Below are 20,049 nucleotides of genomic sequence, written 5' to 3'. Positions count from 1 at the left end.
GTACGTATATGTACGTATGTACGTATATAGTCCATGTACCATTTTATAGCACGTTGTTCAAATAAAACCTGGGGTGGTTTGGAAAACCCTCTAAATGATTTGGTGTGGACTGATCCTTAATGCTCATGTGGTTCTTGTCAAACCCCATTTTGCCACTCTGTCATCTTTAGGAGAAACCATCTTGGGTCTGAGGGAGAGCCTGATGTGGGTGACAGAGCGTCTGACGGAAGTGGACTCCTCTGTGGCCGTGTCCTCAGGAGGAGAGCTCTTCCTGCGCTTCATAACCCTCACCTCCCTGGAGCACCAGGTCAGTGGTCAGTGCAGGACCGGGCACAAGTGCAACTTCCACCACATTCAGTTTTTGGGAAGGAGATGGTTAAAGTATCGGAACATCAAGGCCAGTTCAAAGAGATTTGGGTTTGAGGTCAGCAGGTGAATGTGAAACCACAGTTTAGAACCACCCGGTTTCATTTTGTCCCGTGTACATCTAAATAGGTTAAACAGCATAGAGCACCTTTTTGATTAGACCACCCAGTTTTTGGGTGAGTGAAATATTGGAAAGTGCATCACCTCATTGACGTCATGAAATTGTTTTCTTTTATTTCGATTTTTTTCTCTTTTTTTTTCTTTTTTGCAGCAGTTTATTTGCTTTGTGGGTTTCTGCTGTATCTCTTACACTGTCCACCTGATTTGGACATAATTATGCTGTCCACCTGATAAAAAGATACTGTCCATCACCGCCTGGTCCAGTCCTTTATTCCTGCTACTTCTCTAACATTTTATCTTCATTGATTTTTTTTTTCTCATTGTAGTGTTAATTTTATTTTATGTTACTGACATTGTAAGTAAAACTGAGGATTTTCTGTTTCTGCTATTTAAACTTATTTAAACACAGCTATTTAAATCCTGTCACAGTAGCACATGTGCATGTGTTGTTATTTTTTGGTCTGGTTTGTTTTAAGTTTATGAACAGTGTAATTCAAATAGTTTTGATCTGATTTGGCATAAATATGGTGAAATGATTGAAGGCCAGCCAATTACACAGTCATTCAGAGCCAAGGTCAAGTTTTTGGCTGAATGCTTGAATATAGGGGATATTTAGAATAGCTAGTTTGAGGAATGAGTTAAAGATTAGGCCTGTGACAATAATTACTGTTTTTACTTATGTTTTGTGGACATGACCTTGACATTTTTCAAACATCAATATTCAAACTTAATTGTGTCAAAACTATACAATTACAAAAAGAAAAAGGTGGATAGGGCCTGCCCCCTTCAAAGACTAATATTGGGTAGGTCAGTTAATACCGGTGATCTGAAAGTGCAACCTGTCATATGAGTGGAAAAACTTTGTAGAGACAATATCCTCTATTTCTATGCAGTGGCAGCAACCTACAAGGCTACACAAATATTGACAATCCATGGATAGAGTTGACTCTAGACATGGAAAACAGTTTTAGTAGAATATAAATTAAGAATAAGAAGAATTACCAACACGTGTGTTGGCTTTTACGAAACCAACACACACGTTACAGTAACTTGTGTGTTTGTTTTTACAAATAAACCAACACACAAACAAATGAACCAACCAACCAGTGAAGGAGACTCATTTTTCCCCATAAGGTTTTTTGGGAAATCTGTCCGTTAAAGCCCACACCTTCAGAATTAGCACATTACTTTAAAAGATATGTGCAACAGCAGCCAGCCTGCTCCACTCTCTTCTTCTGAGGGAGGACTGAGCTCACAGCCATCTGACTAAGTAAGACAGAAGCTCTGGCTCGTTGTTCGTTTTTGGGTTTTGTGATCGCTTTTGATTTTATTCAAAGCCTTGGCGGTGCTTAAACTTGAGACTGGTTTATCAGTAGCTGACAGTACTAAAAGTTAGTGGTTAGCTGTAACTTCCACAAATTTTTTAAATTTATTTTTTTGTGTGGTTTATCGGTTTAACGCTAGACAAGTTAACTTTTCAGTTAGCGGATTAGCAGTTATCAAAGTTAATTTTTTGGTTAGCTGTGCCCACCACAGGCGACCTATATACAAAAAACAAAACAAAACACGTAGATAGAACCCCATTGTCATATCAGTTATCATTAAACTTGAAATTATCACACATTTATTTATAAATATGTATCTTTTTAATGCTTTTATGATGTGCTAAATGTGCCTAAAATATTTGCACACTGTATATGTTTCTCGTTCGTTTTTGGGTTTTGTGATCGCTTTTGATTTTATTCAAAGCCTTGGCGGTGCTTAAACTCGAGACTGGTTTATCAGTAGCCAACAGTACTAAAACTTAGTGGTTAGCTGTAACTTCCGCAAATTTCTTTTTTTTGTGTGTGTGTGTGTGTGGTTTATCGGTTTAGCGCTAGAAAAGTTAACTTTTCAGCTAGCAGATTAGCAGTTATCGAAGTTAATTTTTTGGTTAGCTGTGCCCACCACTGGCGACCTATATACAAAAAAAACAAAACAAAACACGTAGATAGAACCCCATTGTCATATCAATTATCATTAAAGTTGAAATTCATCACACATTTATTTATAAATATGTATCTTTTTAATGCTTTTATGATGTGCTAAATGTGCCTAAAATATTTGCACACTGTATATGTTTCAAAAATACTAGTAAATGAGGGTTATATGCTTTTGTTTTTTTTCTTTTTCTTCCTATTCATGATGCATTTTTTTTTTTTTACAATTGCGACTTGTACTCCAGTACGACTGAAGACCACTGCTGCTAGCTAATAATTCATAGATGTCAGGAGTGGCCTGCTGGCTAAGAAGTGCAAACAAGAAAAACTTAGTCTGAATTTAAAAGGAGACTCTGTAGGAAGAATCGTGGGAAGGTACGAGGACTTCTGTCTGACTCTGAAGCAACGCGGGTTGATGAGAAATAAAAACATTGACTTTGTCTATGAAATCTATGATTATTACACACTTAGCAAAAACACAGGATTTGAGGTCTTCATTAATCAGTCAAAGGATTCTGGAACACTTATTGATCCCAGGACACAGAACTGTATGAGGTCAAAAGTGGTCAGTGAGCAGCGGCAACACACTCGCATTTCAACGTGTTACATGAGCTGCCTGCTACGGTTGATCAAAATCATATCAGATGTTCTTAAGACATCTTGTTAACATACAAGCATAGAGACCAAGGTGATCTCAAGAGCATACATCTACGACAGCATCGCGAAACAAACAACAATGTATCCGGTTTCATGGTGAGTACACCCCGGAGTCGTGTACATAGCAAAAGGTTGGTAATGAAAATATAGATATTGATATTAAACAGTGGTGGGCACTGGTGGGCACAGTTCCGCTAATCCGCTAATTATCAAAGGTAGTGTTTTCATTATCAGATTAGCTTCTCAGATAACTTTGAAAACCATCAGCGGACAAATTATCTTGCGATAATTTTTAGACCGCTAACATATTTTTGCAGGTGTAGTGATAAAGCTTTAACAGTTAAAAACATTTGTGAAGTCTGATGTCAAACATTTTAGTGCCTAACTGTTAAATGTTTTGTAGAAGATGTACAGTTCTATTCTCTGCAAACAGAGAAGAGCTAGTTTCAGGAGAAACTGCTCTATCCTATGCAGTCAGAGAAGAACTGGTCACAGACAAAAACAAGAAGGAAAAAAAAAAGATAATTTTTTTTGACATCATATTAACTTGCTAGCAATATTACCCAAGTCATCCAGAGGAATACAGTTTTAACTTATGATTAAAATTTTAACCAAACTAATTTCGGACATGTTATTTAAATAAACATCACGTCTGAAGTTTTATAAAGTGAAAATATCAGCTATATGTTTTAGTTTTAACGTATTGCACTAATTTTGAAGGTTTTAGTGTGGACATGCCTCGGCAGTGCATTATGGGTAAAAATTCACGACAGGAGAAATGCATTTGAGACGCTCTGATCAGGCTCCACATGGACAACAGCATTAAACCCTTTGTATATTGTGCCTAAAACTCTTGTGAATATATTCTCTGGGTTTATAGATTTTGTTATTGTTTTATGTAAAAATGCCAGAAGAAGCTCAGGTTGCTTCTCCATTATTTTCACTTGGAATCATTGTGAGCTGCAATCACTTCCTGTTTGCTCTATAACGTCCTGCTTATTCTCCTTTACAACACTGTTGTAAAGGAGAATCTCTCCTTGTTCAAAGAATCACTCTTTGTTCTTTGCTCTCTTTGTTGAACAAAGAATCACTCTTTGTTCCAGGGTAATATATATATGTCTGAAATTCTGTTTGCGTTTATTAAATTCCACGCAGATTAAACATAGCAGACACAGATTATTTATTTGGAATATTTGTTTTGGCAAATTTTCACGGTCTCTACTCCCATCTACTGGCCAGTAGTGTTCATGGCAGTATTCGCCCTAAGTATTGAGATATCCCATAATCCTTTGCGCACCAGAGAGTTGTTGCAGCCTCTTGCTGCAGCTGATGAAAAGAAATAAAAATGACCTTTTTGTTGTATAATGTTCATTTACAATCTTCGTCGTGGATTCTCTCTATGCTGTTTAACCCTCTGGGGTCCGAGGGCATTTTTTGGACACTTCACTCGCCTGGCGTAAATGTTTTATTATTGTTAACAGCTCTCCCTGCATCCCACAATCAAGTTTTATGTCTCTTTTTTTCAGGACAACCTGTGCTTTCAGAATATCTATGTTTTTGTTGTGTTTTATAAGTGTAATAAAGGTTTACAATCAAAAATAGGCAAGGAAAAAATAAAGTGAAAAATAATTTTCCACACACATTTATTCCAAACACACAGCAAACTATAATAAACAACTGTTTTGACACTTTATAAAGGTAATTTGAGGTGTTGTGTGAAAGTCTGTACAACAAAAAGGTTCAAACAATAAACACAAGTGCACATTTTGAACAATATATACAAAATGGTCTATGCATTTTGTTGTCCATTGATATGGTAAACAGTGCTTTACGCAGAAAAAGCAACAGAGTTATCCAGTAACATTCACATGCAAACTAGTGGAGCAATCCTGATAGTTACACACTCTTTGTTTGAGCATGTGAGATTGTCATCAGAGGCTCTCTGTGTGCTCCTGTTTTCACTGATCACTGTGCGTAATGGCGCAGGGCACACTGAGTATGTACTAATAGTATGTACTCATTGGAGCTATTCAAACGGGCCAACTAGTAACATATCACTCCTGAAAACGATCTTTGGCTTTTCACGTGAGGTAAATCTGCCCTACAATTGGATTTTTGGAAAACCATGTGACGGTGAACCAATTCCGATTGGACACTCACATTGTGCACATTGCGCACGTCATCACACAGCTTCTATGAGGAGTACAAAGATGGCCGATGGCTGGCTCGAAAGTCCACGGAGTTACCTTTTAAGCAAAAAAAGTAAGTTTCTATCTCATATCATTCAAAAGTTATTTATAATTTAGTAAAGCTTGGTCTTAGCCGTCGTATAAGACGGCATCGACCCCAAAGGGTTAAAGCAAAGCAACTCTCTGGCACGCAAAGAATTATGGGATAGTGTCTGGGCACCAGTCGATGGCAGTGTTCTATGCATTTTGACCCCGGTTATATCAGACAGTTGTCTAATCACAACTTGACATTTGGCTTTTGCAAATGGCTTTTTTTTAACATGTGAATAAAATGGCATATTTTACAAAAGCACATTTATATGTAAATCAGCACACGTCACATTAACATGTTGGTTTTTACGTAGAATCAACCAATCAGTGTTAGCGGAGGCTCCACCCATAATCGCTTTGGCATCTGTGTGTGTTTGTTACAAAACTTCAGAATTAGTGCATTATGTAAAATTAAATTATATTTTAACTTTGTACAAATGACAGAATTGTCATTAATTAATTTGATTTATAAATCAAAACCATAAGTCAAAACTGTTTTATTTTCCAAGAATTGTGCCTCACGGGGGGGGACTGCTACATGCTTTTAAGGAATAATAATGATTTTTTTTTTTTTTTTTTGTGGCAACCAGGCGGTCAGGCTGCTTTTGCTGTGGTCGAGTTGAGCTTAACGCATCTCAACTGCTTCATTGCTGCAATGTACATAGCAAACAGGAGCTTCCAGCAGTGGGCAGGACGCACAAAGACAGAAGTGGTGACTCATTGTTTGGGTTTGTGATTGTGGTGCTAAAACTCAAAATCGGCTTGTCAGTAGCTGAGAGTGTACCGGAGACAATGCTGAAAGTTATCGTTAGCTTTAGCTTCCGCTAAATTTTTGGGCGGTTTATCGGTTTAGCTTTATAAAAGATAACTTTTCAGTTAGCTGATTAGCTGTTATCGAAGATAACTTTTTGGTTAGCTGTGCCTGCCACTGATATTAAACTGTCAAAATCAGAATGAAAGACAATTGTAATAAAATTAATAGCTGACAAACATTAGACAAGCAGTACTATAGACGTGGTGAAGATGTTTATATTTGATACAAAATGAGGCATTGAAAAAAATGAGATGTGGTGACACCAGGGACAGGAGTAACGGTACACTGGATTATGGTGGTAGTGGACAAGGAAGAGATGTTGGACCTTCTCTGAGTGGGAGTGGACTGAGAAGAATAAAAAATGAGGACCTGGGTTTGATGTGTTAAATTCAGATGATGGCGGGAATGCAGTATGATAAATGTTAGCTGCTGCAGAACATCCACAAACACAAACAGTTGTATGTAAAAGTTTGGGCACCCCTGATAATTTCCATGATTTTCCTTTATAAATCACTGGTTGTTTGATCAGCATTTTCAGTTAAATATATCATATAACAGAGAAACACAGTGATATTTGAGAAGTGAAATGAAGTTTATAGGATTTACAGAAAGTGCAATAATTCTTTAAACAAAATTAGGCAGTTGCATAACAGAAAAAAATACATCAATATTTAGTAGATTTTCCTTTTTCAGAAATAACAGCCTCTAAACGCTTCCTATAGCTTCCAATGAGAGTCTGGATTCTGGTTGAAGGTATTTTGGACCATTCTTCTTTACAAAACATCTCAGGTTTGTTGGTTTCTGAGCATGGACAGCCCGCTTAAAATCACACCACAGATTTTCAATAATATTCAGGTCTGGGGACTGAGATAGCCAATCCAGAACGTTGTACTTTTTTCCTCTGCATGAATGCCTTAGTAGATTTTGAGCAGTGTTTAGGGTCGTTGCCTTGTTGAAAGGTCCAGCCCTGGCGAAACTTCAATGTTGTCACTGATTCATAAACATTGTTCTCAAGAATCTGCTGATATTGACTGTAATCCATGTGACCCTCAACTTTAACAAGATTCCCAGTACCTGCACTGACCACACAGCCACACAGCATGATGGAACTACCTCCAAATTTTACTGTAGGTACTAGCAAGCATTTTTCTTGGAATGCTGTGTTTGTTTTTCAGCCATGCATACTGCCCCTTGGTATGTCCAAATAACTCAATTTTACTTTCATCAGTCCACAGCACCTTATTCCAAAATGAAGCTGGCTTGTCCAAATGTGCTTTAGATACACCAAGTGACTCTGTGGTGTGTATGCAGAAAAGGCTTCCTCTACATTAGCAGCAAAGTGTGCTGTATAGTTGATCGATGCACAGAGACACTATCTGCAGCAAGATCATATTGTAGGTCTTTGGAGCAGATCTGTGGCTTGACTATGACTGTTCTCACCATCCTTTGCTTCAGCTTATCTGAGATTTTTCTTGGCCTGCCACTTCGGACCTTAACTAGTACTGTGCCTTCCATTTCCTCACTATGTTCCTCACAGTGGAAACTGACAGCTGAAATCTCTGAGATAGCTTTTTGTTTAAAGAATTGTTGCACACTTTCTGTAAATACTAGAAACTTTATTTCACTTCTCAAATATCAGTGTGTTTGTCTGCTATATGATATATTTAACTGAAATTTCTGATCCAGACAACCAATGAATTATAAAGGAAAATCATGAAAATTATCGGGGTGCCCAAACTTCTGCATACAACTGTATGTTCAATATAGAGTCTAAAACAGAGAAAAGTCTTCAATAATTCCCTATAAAACTGTAATCTTTGTTGATGTGTAGGATCTGTCACGCTGTAAGAAAGTGATGGAGGAAAGAGGAGAACTCTTCCTTGAAAAGATCTCCATGTCCAGGAATAAAGTCGCCAAGCTGTGCCACACCTTTATCAAGGACGGAGCTGTGAGTATTTTTGTGGTTTGTTTTACTGCTTACTTGTCATTTGTGCTCTGACGGACACTTTTGTTGTTGTTGGTCTCAGAAAATCCTGACTCATTCCTACTCCAGAGTTGTACTCAGGGTGCTGGAAAAAGCAGCTGCTGAGAAGAAACGATTCTCGGTCTACGTTACAGAATCCCAGCCTGATTCAGCTGGGTGAGTGTCTCCACTCCAGTCATCATCTATCTCAGCGACAGATACCTGAGGCTTTTGTACAATCATTTCCACGTGAATTCAGCATTATTTCATAATAAAAGATGGAGGAAGCGAGCAGAGCACCGCGGCTACAAGAACTGCTAGCTGATGCATTCACTGTGCACCGGTCTTTTCAAAGTGTCATCCAGTAATGCCTCATTTCTGCTTAAAACAGGCTTGTTTCTGCTGATTTAAGAGGTTTTGCCTTGTCATCTGATGGTTAATAATCCCATTAATCCATTTGATCGCTTTGGGTGAAAAGACGCCGTCTCACAGGAGCTGCTGTGGTCAAAAATGATGCATGCGCATTGGAGGCAGGGCGGACCAATTTTTAGGGGCGCACCGTTCAGTCTGCGACACCAGTTATTTAATATTTGGAATAAAGACACATTTCACTCAGCAGCCGTGTGTGTGAGAGAGAGCGAGAGAACCATAAGAATGAGAGAGACTGAGAGCGACTTCACGCTTTCCCTGTCACAGAAAGTCATGCACACACTTTTTTTGTGAGTGATGACACACCAGTGACAAAACTTGAGATTTTCAAAATAAAGCATTCAGAACTGCTGTCAAAAAAGCTGCTCTACTCTGCAAGACAGCTTTCACCTCCACCAGAAATGTCGTCATGTTTTTAGTATTGCAAGAGCTCGTGCCACAAGGTCTTGTTACACCCTGAGGTGATAATGTAACCCAAAAGAAACACACTCCTTTTTTAGCTCACCTGGACCGAAGGTCTGGTGATCTTATGCCATGGGCCGTCCTTCCGTTGGTGTGTGTAAACATCATCTTCTCTGAAACCACTGGCCCAATGAAGCTGAAACTTGGTGTGTATGTTCTTGAGGACGCCAAAGTTTGTTTGAGGCGTTCCGATCTAATTTCAAATATGCCCGTTATTGGCTGCTAACTTGAAAATCTCATAAATAGCCATTTGTCAGCCTTTATGCAGCAGTTGATCTGAAATTTTCTACATGTGTAGCAGTCGGCAAGCCTAAAATCCAGTGGTGGTTCTGGATCAGTGTGACTGAGAGGGGCCTGACTGGGGCCAGGGTTTTTGTCAGAGGGGCACAATCAACCCAGGGCAACAAAAGACAAAGATTCAAATTATTCAATTTATTTTTATTTTCCTAAAATTAGTGATTAACCATTGTAACCAAAGTGAATGGTTCAGAATATCACATCTGAGACACAAATATATTGGGGTGCTGGAAAAATTCAATTCACGTCTGAATCACGATTCTTATTTATTACAATTCTGAATCAATCCAAAATGTCCAAGAATCAATTTTTTAAAAAGCATTTTTTTTAAACATTTTCTTGCTTACTCGCTGCATGTACTGTTTGTCAGGCAACGGCCTCCGTACTACAGCGTCCCCGCGAGGGGAGGGTCCGACATGCTTCAAACATTTGTGAGCTGCAGCTTAGCATGGCGGACGAAGAGCTAATTCAGCCTGCACCGTCTTTGCTGAAGGCAAATGTTTGGGTGCATTTTGGATTTTATTATTTGCTGCGTAAGAAGGAGCTTGACATGACTTGTGCATTGTGCAAAATCTGCAAAATGAAAGTCAGGTACTTCGGAAACACTTCAAATCTGCAAGCCCACATGCCACACCATCACCCGGAGCTAAAAGAGGGGAGCAGCGGTCTCTGCTGACTACTGACCAGTGCATCGCTAAACTGGCAGCCAACTCTGAACGAGCAAAGCAAATAAGTAAATTTACATCTAGAATCACTTGATTAACCTTGTAAAGCTGCATTTTCTTAAACATAAACATTTTTTAAGTAATATAACTATTTCTCAGAGCTCTTTGAATCGAAAATCGATTCTGAATCGAATCGTCACCCCATGAATTGGAATCGAATTGAATCGTGAGTTGCTGTACGATTCACATCCCTACAAATATATATATATAAAAAAGTAATATTTTACAGACAGTATTGAGTCAAGAAAATAATAAGCATGGGTGTCATGTACAAAGACTTGTGTGGATTTCCTACTGAAACATGGCATACGCCAAAACCCAGAAACTATCATACACAGAAATATTCAGATGTATCAAAGTGTGCGTACACATGGATCCAAGCACATTCCTTTTGTACATCCCAATCAATGTGAAAATGAGTGCAGAAGTAGCAAATTGTCCATGCCGCCATCTGAATATGCAAATGTATTTAAATAGTTTGGTTGTGCCATGTTGATGGTACCGTAACTGTGAAGTGTACTGTGTTTGATGACGTCTGCCATCGACTGGTTGGGCACGCCAGTCTCTAGCCTGTTCCCAACCCAGTGCATTTGTGCATCACATATGATTTGAACATTAATGGAATGAAATTGTGTGCTAATAACTAAAACAAATTCATCATGTGATGGCGCCTGTATAGCAATATGTGTGCAGTCAATATCTCCAATTACATTAGAGAAACTGGCCTCACTGCAAATTGCGCTTTAATGTTGGAATGGCGGGGTGGCAGAATAGAATTTAAAATAATTCTTCTTACTTATAAGGTTTTGAATAATCAGGTCCCATCTTATCTTAGGGACCTCATAGTACCATATCACCCCAATAGAGCGCTTCGCTCTCAGACTGCAGGCTTACTTGTAGTTCCTAGGGTTTGTAAGAGTAGAATGGGAGGCAGAGCCTTCAGCTTCAGGCTCCTCTCCTGTGAAACCAGCTCCCAATTCAGATTAGGGAGACAGACACCCTCTCTACTTTTAAGATTAAGCTTAAAACTTTCCTTTTTGCTAAAGCTTATAGTTAGGGTTGGATCAGGTGACCCTGAACCATCCCTTAGTTATGCTGCTATAGACTTAGACTGCTGGGGAGTTCCCATGATGCACTGAGTGTTTCTTTTTATTCACCTCTTTTTGCTCTGTATGCACCACTCTGCATTTAATCATTAGTGATCGATCTCTGCTCCCCTCCACAGCATGTCTTTTTCCTGATTCTCTCCCCTCAGCCCCAACCAGTCCCAGCAGAAGACTGCCCCTCCCTGAGCCTGGTTCTGCTGGAGGTTTCTTCCTGTTAAAAGGGAGTTTTTCCTTCCCACTGTCGCCAAGTGCTTGCTCATAGGGGGTCGTTTTGACCGTTGGGGTTTTTCTGTAATTATTGTATGGCTTTTGCCTTACAGTATAAAGCGCCTTGGGGCAACTGTTTGTTGTGATTTGGCACTATATAAATAAAATTGATTTGATTTGATTTGAATGTGATGTATCTGGATGACATTTGGATGATTGCATCCCACACATGGCTTAACTCAAGGTTGACTGGCACACTCCTGACCGATCGGCCAGCTTCCGCTGGAATGTCCCTGTTGCCAGGAAGCCCAGTGTGGCCAGCACCTGTGTGGGCACAAACAACCCCTAACTCCTCACCGAATTACGCTTTAGGGCTGGCCGTGTTCTGCATGCAACTCCAGTAACAGTAGCCTTGGTAATCAAAATCAACTTATGAGCCAATTATCATTATTTGCAAGTAAATCCTTGCGGTCCCTGAATACATGCTCACGGTCACTAACGCAGCCATTGTTAATGCCATTTTCCTCATCACTTTGCGTGTGCTTTCATATCCACCCATATAACAGCAAACACTTGGGTGTGTTAATTGCTCATCGGTGTGTCTCTGGTGTGCACATCACTTTGATGACTTCTTGTTTTCACACTTAACCTCTGTGTGTCAGCAGTTGACCAGTAACTGTAGAAACACGGGTATGCCAGCCATGATTTTGGCGTGATGCACCGCACATTTCCACAGTTATTTCACTTTTGATACATCTGAATGTTAGCGTGGAGACAGATGTATGCCACATTTTTGTGCATGAGGCCCCTGATGAATTGATAAGGAAAATAACTGTTAGGTGCAGCCTTCGTTCAGTTTCTCACTCCAAAATTATATAAATACACTGGCTGCCCTACTATTATAGCAACTGTATTCTGCATTTTTGGTGATTTCTGGCAAACCAATCAACAAAAGAATCAAGACTCAGTGCCTTTGCCCTCCTAGACTTGAAGCTCAGTACACCCAGATTGCTAATCTCTTGTTGTTCATGGTGGATCTGAGGTATGTTTTTACAAGCTTTAATGTAAAAAAAAAAAAAACTCTGTTCACAAGAAGCAGTACTCCCTGGGATCACAACTGCTATTTTACAGAGTCTGTAGAACTCAAAAACACTTCTTTACATGGCTCAATGAACTGTACTGGAGGGTCTCTGCATCCTGGTCTGTATTTTCCGGTCTGTATTTTCCTATCATAGCAACTGGTCTGCTCTGTGTCAGCCTGATCCCAAACTAAACTGAAGTTATTGTACTTGGCCCCACAAATCTTAGAAACATGGTGTCTAACCAGATCCTTACTCTGGATGGCATTACCCTGACCTCTAGTAATACTGTGAGAAATCTTGGAGTCATTTTTGATCAGGATATGTCATTCAAAGCGCATATTAAACAAATATGTAGGACTGCTTTTTTGCATTTACGCAATATCTCTAAAATCAGAAAGGTCTTGTCTCAGAGTGATGCTGAAAAACTAATTAATGCATTTATTTCCTCTAGGCTGGACTATTGTAATTCATTATTATCAGGTTGTCCTAAAGTTCCCTAAAAAGCCTTCAGTTAATTCAAAATGCTGCAGCTAGAGTACTGACGGGGACTAGAAGGAGAGAGCATATCTCACCCATATTGGCCTCTCTTCATTGGCTTCCTGTTAATTCTAGAATAGAATTAAAATTCTTCTTCTTACTTATAAGGTTTTGAAAGCTTATAGTTAGGGCTGGATCAGGTGACCCTGAACCATCCCTTAGTTATGCTGCTATAGACGTAGACTGCTGGGGGGTTCCCATGATGCACTGTTTCTTTCTCTTTTTGCTCTGTATGCACCACTCTGCATTTAATCATTAGTGATCGATCTCTGCTCCCCTCCACAGCATGTCTTTTTCCTGGTTCTCTCCCTCAGCCCCAACCAGTCCCAGCAGAAGACTGCCCCTCCCTGAGCCTGGTTCTGCTGGAGGTTTCTTCCTGTTAAAGGGAGTTTTTCCTTCCCACTGTCGCCAAGTGCTTGCTCACAGGGGTCGTTTTGACCGTTGGGGTTTTACATAATTATTGTATGGCCTTGCCTTACAATATAAAGCGCCTTGGGGCAACTGTTTGTTGTGATTTGGCGCTATATAAAAAAAATTGATTGATTGATTGATATCTCAGAAGCTAAGCAGTGCGGGACCTGGTTAGTACTTGGATGGGAGACCTCTTTGGAACACCAGTGGCTGTGTGTGTTTCTCCAGGTTACACTGGAGTTGCGTCAGGAAGGGTATCCGGCGTAAAAGTTGTGCCAACTACCAACGCGGATCTGGCTGTATCCGCTGTGGCGACCCTGAACACAAAAGAAACGGCAGCAGCCGAATGGACAACAACATTTTCTTGTCTAACATCCTTCTGAGCTGTTGTAGTTTGTGCTCCAGGTCATCAATATTTGAATCATACAGTCAAGCAATGATAACAGAGCTGAGGGGTGGCATGCAACCCCCCCCCCCAATGAAAGAATAAGGCAAAACAGTGTATTAAATTTTATCAACCTTCTTGTGTTATTTGTTGCAGTTCAATTGAGAGAAGAATATATCTAAAATTAAGGCTATGTTTTATTACATTAAAGGCTGTAACTGCTGTTGACATAATAGCATAATTGATATTAACTGATAGTGATATATTGTATTCATATTGTACTGTAGCACAATATCTCTTTTAAAACATTTTGATAAGTTCAGATGCATAAGGTAACTAATTTTGCCAATGCAAAATCATTCTTTCCAGCCACAACCTGCTTAAAGATGTTTAATTTAGCTTTTTTCAGCTCTGTGGGGCTATGTACAGAACAGCGTGCGCTAAAAAACATTTACTTTTTTCCACCTCTTCCTGGGTGCCCTCATTTCATAACCAGTAGTGTTTTTGTTTTCTGTTGCCATGCCCAGTAACTTGAACAGTGAAAAGAATGTGTACGCACACTCCTGCCTTCATATGCAGAACAAAAATATAGACACAACACAAATTGTCTGAAACACATTTGGAGACATCTTATGGTACAGAAATGAACATTCAGTTCATGGGCAACAGCTCTGGTGGGCACTCCTGCAGTCAGCATGCCAGTTGCACACTCCCTCAAAAGTTGCGACATCTGTGGCATTGTGCTGTGTGATATAACTGAAATTTTTTTTAGAGTGGCCTTTTATTATGGCCAGCCGAAGGCACACCTGTGCAGTAATCATGCTGTCTAATCAGCATTTTGATATGCCACACCTGTGAGGTGGGATGGATTATCTCGGCAAAGTAGAAGTGCTGTCACAGATTTAGACAGATTTGTGAACAATATTTGAGAGAAATAGGTCTTTAATGTATAAATGTCTTTTGTGGAGAAAATTTTAGATCTTTGACTTCAGCTCATGAAATATAGGAGCAAAAACAAAAGTGTTGGTATATGTTTTTGTTACAGGTTTAGTCATGATTCTACACAGTTGGCACTCAGATACTTTAAACACAGGGGTGACTACAACCCCTGGCAAAAATTATGGAATCACCGGCCTCGGAGGATGTTCATTCAGTTGTTTAATTTTGTAGAAAAAAAGCAGATCACAGACATGACACAAAACTAAAGTAATTTCAAATGGCAACTTTCTGGCTTTAAGAAACACTATAAGAAATCAGGAAAAAAAAATTGTGGCAGTCAGTAACGGTTACTTTTTTAGACCAAGTAGAGGGAAAAAAATATGGAATCACTCATTTCTGAGGAATAATTATGGAATCATGAAAAACAAAAGAACGCTCCAACACATCACTAGTATTTTGTTGCACCACCTCTGGCTTTTATAACAGCTTGCAGTCTCTGAGGCATGGACTTAATGAGTGACAAACAGTACTCTTCATCAGTCTGGCTCCAACTTTCTCTGATTGCTGCTGCCAGATCAGCTTTGTAGGTTGGAGCCTTGTCATGGACCATTTTCTTCAACTTCCACCAAAGATTTTCAATTGGATTGAGTTCTGGACTATTTGCAGGCCATGACATTGACCCTATGTGTCTTTTCGCAAGGAATGTTTTCAGTTTTTGCTCTATGGCAAGATGCATTATCATCTTGAAAAATGATTTCATCATCCCCAAACATCCTTTCAATTGATGGGATAAGAAAAGTGTCCAAAATATCAATGTAAACTTGTTCATTTATTGATGATGTAATGACAGCCATCTCCCCAGTGCCTTTACCTGACATACAGCCCCATATCATCAATGACTGTGGAAATTTACATGTTCTCTTCAGGCAGTCATCTTTATAAATCTCATTGGAACGGCACCAAACAAAAGTTCCAGCATCATCACCTTGCCCAATGCAGATTTGAGATTCATCACTGAATATGACTTTCATCCAGTCATCCACAGTCCACGATTGCTTTCCTTAGCCCATTGTAACCTTGTTTTTTTCTGTTTAGGTGTTAATGATGGCTTTCGTTTAGCTTTTCTGTATGTAAATCCCATTTCCTTTAGGCGGTTTCTTACAGTCGGTCACAGACGTTGACTCCAGTTTCCTCCCATTCGTTCCTCATTTGTTTTGTTGTGCATTTTTGATTTTTGAGACATATTGCTTTAAGTTTTCTGTCTTGACGCTTTGATGTCTTCCTTGGTCTACCAGTATGTTTGCCTTTAACAACCTTCCCATGTTGTTTGTATTTGGTCCAGAGTTTAGACACAGCGGACTGTGAACAACCAACATCTTTTGCAACATTGCGTGATGATTTACCCTCTTTTAAGAGTTTGATAACCCTCTCCTTTGTTTCAATTGACATCTCTCGTGTTGGAGCCATGATTCATGTCAGTCCACTTGGTGCAACAGTTCTCCAAGGTGTGATCACTCCTTTTTAGATGCAGACTAATGAGCAGATCTGATATGATGCAGGTGTTAGTTTTGGGGATGAAAATTTACAGGGTGATTCCATAATTTATTCCTCAGAATTGAGTCCATATTTTTTTCCCTCTGCTTGGTCTAAAAAAGTAACCGTTACTGACTGCCACAATTTTTTTTCTTGATTTCTTATAGTGTTTCTTAAAGCCAGAAAGTTGCCATTTGAAATGACTTTAGTTTTGTGTCATGTCTGTGATCTGCTTTTTTTCTACAAAATTAAACAACTGAATGAACATCCTCCGAGGCCGGTGATTCCATAATTTTTGCCAGGGGTTGTAGTGCATAAAACCCAGTTTTCAGGCATTTAATGCCTAGTTCACATGGCAAGATAATTATGCTGATTCTGGAACCGATCTTCCCCTTCTGACAATTACGCCCCAGTTATTGTGATGATGCTAAAGATAATCTTTTCAGATATTCATGCTGTGTGTGGAGCATTGAGTGCTCTAATCTGCTCAGAAGGACGTCAGAAGCGCTCAGACCACAAATTGGGGATATTCAACATGTTGTATTGTCTTGGTCCGATACTGCAGCATCTGTGGTGTGTTGTCCTGTGTGGCTGCACACCACATACTGTACCACCAAAAACTGTTATATCTTATTTTTTGTTTTTAAATCTCCACGTGTGGTCTCTCAGGTATTGGAAACCTACACACAATTTTAAATCTTGCTGTGTAAACCAGGCTTTACAGACTTGAGCTTTTGGTGAAATTCTATGACTTGCATTAATAGTAAATTTCCACCAGGTGGAGATGTGCCATTTCAAGAACCTTGGGATGCAACAGCCATTCTTGTTGTTTGTGGTAGTAGATGAGTTGTGTGCCTGCTGCTTTAAACAGAAGCCGCGTTCTCTCCCACAGTCTCTGTGGCTCGTGGATTGGGGGTCTGAGAGAGAACTCAGGATTCCAGAAAGCAAATTCTGTTACAGATGTCTCATAACTCTAAAACCAGCCGATTTAGGTGCATTGATAGGTTTTATTGATGGCACAATTTCTTCAGATACATTGGGATCACAGCCAGATGTACAAATGTAAAATAAATTAAGATTTCAGACATTGTGACTAAATTCATAATGATATACCAAAGTTCTTAAGGAGGTGGAAAAAGGCCTTTTATTGGCTGTAGTAATGATGGACAGCAAAGTTCAACTCACTAATCATCCTCCAGCTGAATCCTACCTCTACACCCCCCCCCCCCCCCCTTCTTTCTTCAGGCGTCAGATGGCAGAGGCTCTGCGAAACCTCAATGTTCCTGTAACAGTTGTCCTGGACGCAGCTGTGGGGTGAATATTTAACACAAACACTTTTTTTGGGGGGGGGGGGTTACATATTCAGTAGTTTGCCTGTTTCACTGCTACAAAGTACAGTCAGGGCCTCGACAGTGTCTGGACATTGATGGGTTTTGTAATTTTGCCTCTACACTTCACCATAACGGGGTTGAATCTATTTAAGATGTGGTGTAGTGAACGATTTTAGTATTCATTCAAGGGGTTAATAAAGGGTGTCAGGGGGCTGACACCCTTCATTCCTTGCACCTTCTTCACTCTTACAGAAATACATGCTTCTAGGAACCATGCATTTGAGTAAAGTGGGCCTTTTTTAATTTTTAAACCTATATCTGATTTCATTATTACATTACTTGCACCAGTCGATCAAATATATGTGTTTTTTGAGCTTTGGTTTACTTGACCTTTGGTCAGTCTGTTACAAAAGTTAATCTGGTGACACAAACCCACCAAGTGAAAATCTGTCCAACTGTTAATTTGTTCACTCACTCGCACACACACACACGAGCTCACAGTACTGCGCTCACGTGGTGGCACACAGGAGAGCAAAAATTACATTAACCATTTAGGAAATCTGCTTATTGTTACAGTCCCTCCATTTTGAGGCCATAAGTAAATTGGATAAACTAAACATGAGGATTTTATTTAATACAAACCATTTTCATAGTCACTTTTCTTTAGACAAGACTGGAGATGGATACATGACCATTTATAGGCCCTGTGTCCATATAGCGCCCCCAACTGGATAAGTGTGGCTTGAGTGCCAACAAACACTTTCTTCTCTGTGGTTTCAATGTTTATTTGGGGGGGGGGGGGAGACAAAAAGCACTCCCTGTGACATGTTTCTATGATATCAATAAATGGTGAACAAGGACTAGCTCACAATGGTGATAAAACTAACCCGCAGTTAGAACCAAGCATCTGCTCAATCTGATATTACAGATTTTTTTAAGTCTCTATTCTGACAAATTTTGAGTGAGAAATTAACAAATAATCTTCTCTTCCTGTTTGCCTGTAAAAGTGGTGCAGTGATGTCATGGCACATCTCTGAAAATTTGAGGGACCAAGTGCATGTGTGCGCACACAAAAAAAGCTAGTCCACGCGGGGGTGGGGGAGCAGCAGTTTTTTTTTTTCTGGGGGTTGCTGCATGTGGACGCAGGCACTCAATTCTTATTTAGAACTGGATGAAAAGAAGATGCTGGCACCCAGTGAAGTGGAAAAAAAAAAAACTAAATAAGTGAGCATGTAAGAAGGAAACTTGTGAGGCAAGCCATCGAGAAGTGATGGCCAAATAAGGCCTCATGAAGCATTTGGTGGTTTTTCTGAGCGCACTAGGTGGCACTGTTTATTAAAAAAAAAAAAAGGTTCCAAGGTAACTGATGTGCATTGAGCTTGAATAATTTTTTTAATAGACACTAGTGGGTGAAGAAGAAACACCAAATTCTTCATGGGGCCTCATTTGACCATCACTAAGCTAAACAACTCTGAAGGAGTTACAGGCTTCTGTGTATGTGTCTAGAGAAACTGTAGGTGGCGCAATTTTTATATGGTGCATAACCAGTTATATACAGCTTCAGGGTGAAATTTTCATTAAAAGATAAGACGTTTTAGTACATTTTGCCAGGAAGTACATGGAAGACTTGTTTGTTTGGCAGGGAAGAATTGCACTATGCATAGTTTCTCCAGTCAAAGCCACAGATGCTTAAAACTCCTTCAAAGTTGTGCTGGATGTCTTGGTGGCTTCTCCTCCGCCTTGAAGTCACTCAGTATCTTATGACCATATACTCCAAGCAGATTTACCATATGTACTCCGTCACTGTCCAGATATTTACAGACCTGACTGTACTTTGTTGTTCACAGCTATGTGTTGGAGAAGGTTGACCTGGTTATTGTTGGTGCAGAAGGAGTTGTGGAGAGTGGAGGGATCATCAACAAGGTGTGTTCTTTTAACCAGTCTGGGATTACAGAAATCAGACTGCTTTTGGTTGATGGTCGGTGACCTGAAAGCGTGACCTCTTTGCCCCTCACAGATTGGCACTTACCAGATGGCGCTATGCTCTAAAGTCCACAACAAGCCCTTCTACGTGGTGGCAGAGAGCTTCAAGTTTGTTCGTTTGTATCCTCTCAACCAGCAGGACGTTCCAGATAAATTCAAGGTGAGACGTCACTCACGGCACGTGTGAAGCCTGAGGACTTAATGTGGGCGTTCACACTCCCACGTTTCTTCTCGTTCCTGCAGTACAAAGCGGACACTCTGAAGACTGTGCACAACCTGTCAGACGAGCATCCCATGATTGATTACACGCCTCCTTCCCTCATCACGCTCCTCTTCACTGACCTGGGAGTTCTTACGCCATCCGCTGTCAGCGATGAACTCATCAAGCTTTATTTATAATCTTACCATTCTGAAATAAAAGCATTGTGGAAAAGGTTTACGTGT

At 39.9% G+C, this 20,049-nt stretch overlaps 1 protein-coding gene across 1 annotated transcript in view; it reads left to right on the top strand.

Annotated features, from left to right (window-relative positions):
• eif2b1 (eukaryotic translation initiation factor 2B, subunit 1 alpha) overlaps positions 1–20,041 on the top strand; it is a 51,103-nt gene extending 31,062 nt beyond the window's left edge. The window contains exons 3-9 of the mRNA XM_034192298.1: positions 171–307; positions 8,047–8,163; positions 8,243–8,355; positions 17,537–17,605; positions 19,470–19,545; positions 19,640–19,765; positions 19,849–20,041. Coding sequence (XP_034048189.1) covers positions 171–307; positions 8,047–8,163; positions 8,243–8,355; positions 17,537–17,605; positions 19,470–19,545; positions 19,640–19,765; positions 19,849–20,004 — 794 coding nt within the window. The 3' untranslated portion in view covers positions 20,005–20,041. The remainder of the gene's footprint in view (positions 1–170; positions 308–8,046; positions 8,164–8,242; positions 8,356–17,536; positions 17,606–19,469; positions 19,546–19,639; positions 19,766–19,848) is intronic.
• Positions 20,042–20,049: the final 8 nt, after the last annotated feature.

The sequence above is a fragment of the Thalassophryne amazonica genome, chromosome 17 (genome assembly GCF_902500255.1).
Source record: "Thalassophryne amazonica chromosome 17, fThaAma1.1, whole genome shotgun sequence".
In the NCBI taxonomy this organism is placed as follows: domain Eukaryota; kingdom Metazoa; phylum Chordata; class Actinopteri; order Batrachoidiformes; family Batrachoididae; genus Thalassophryne; species Thalassophryne amazonica.
This window is presented reverse-complemented; position numbering and strand designations above follow the sequence as displayed.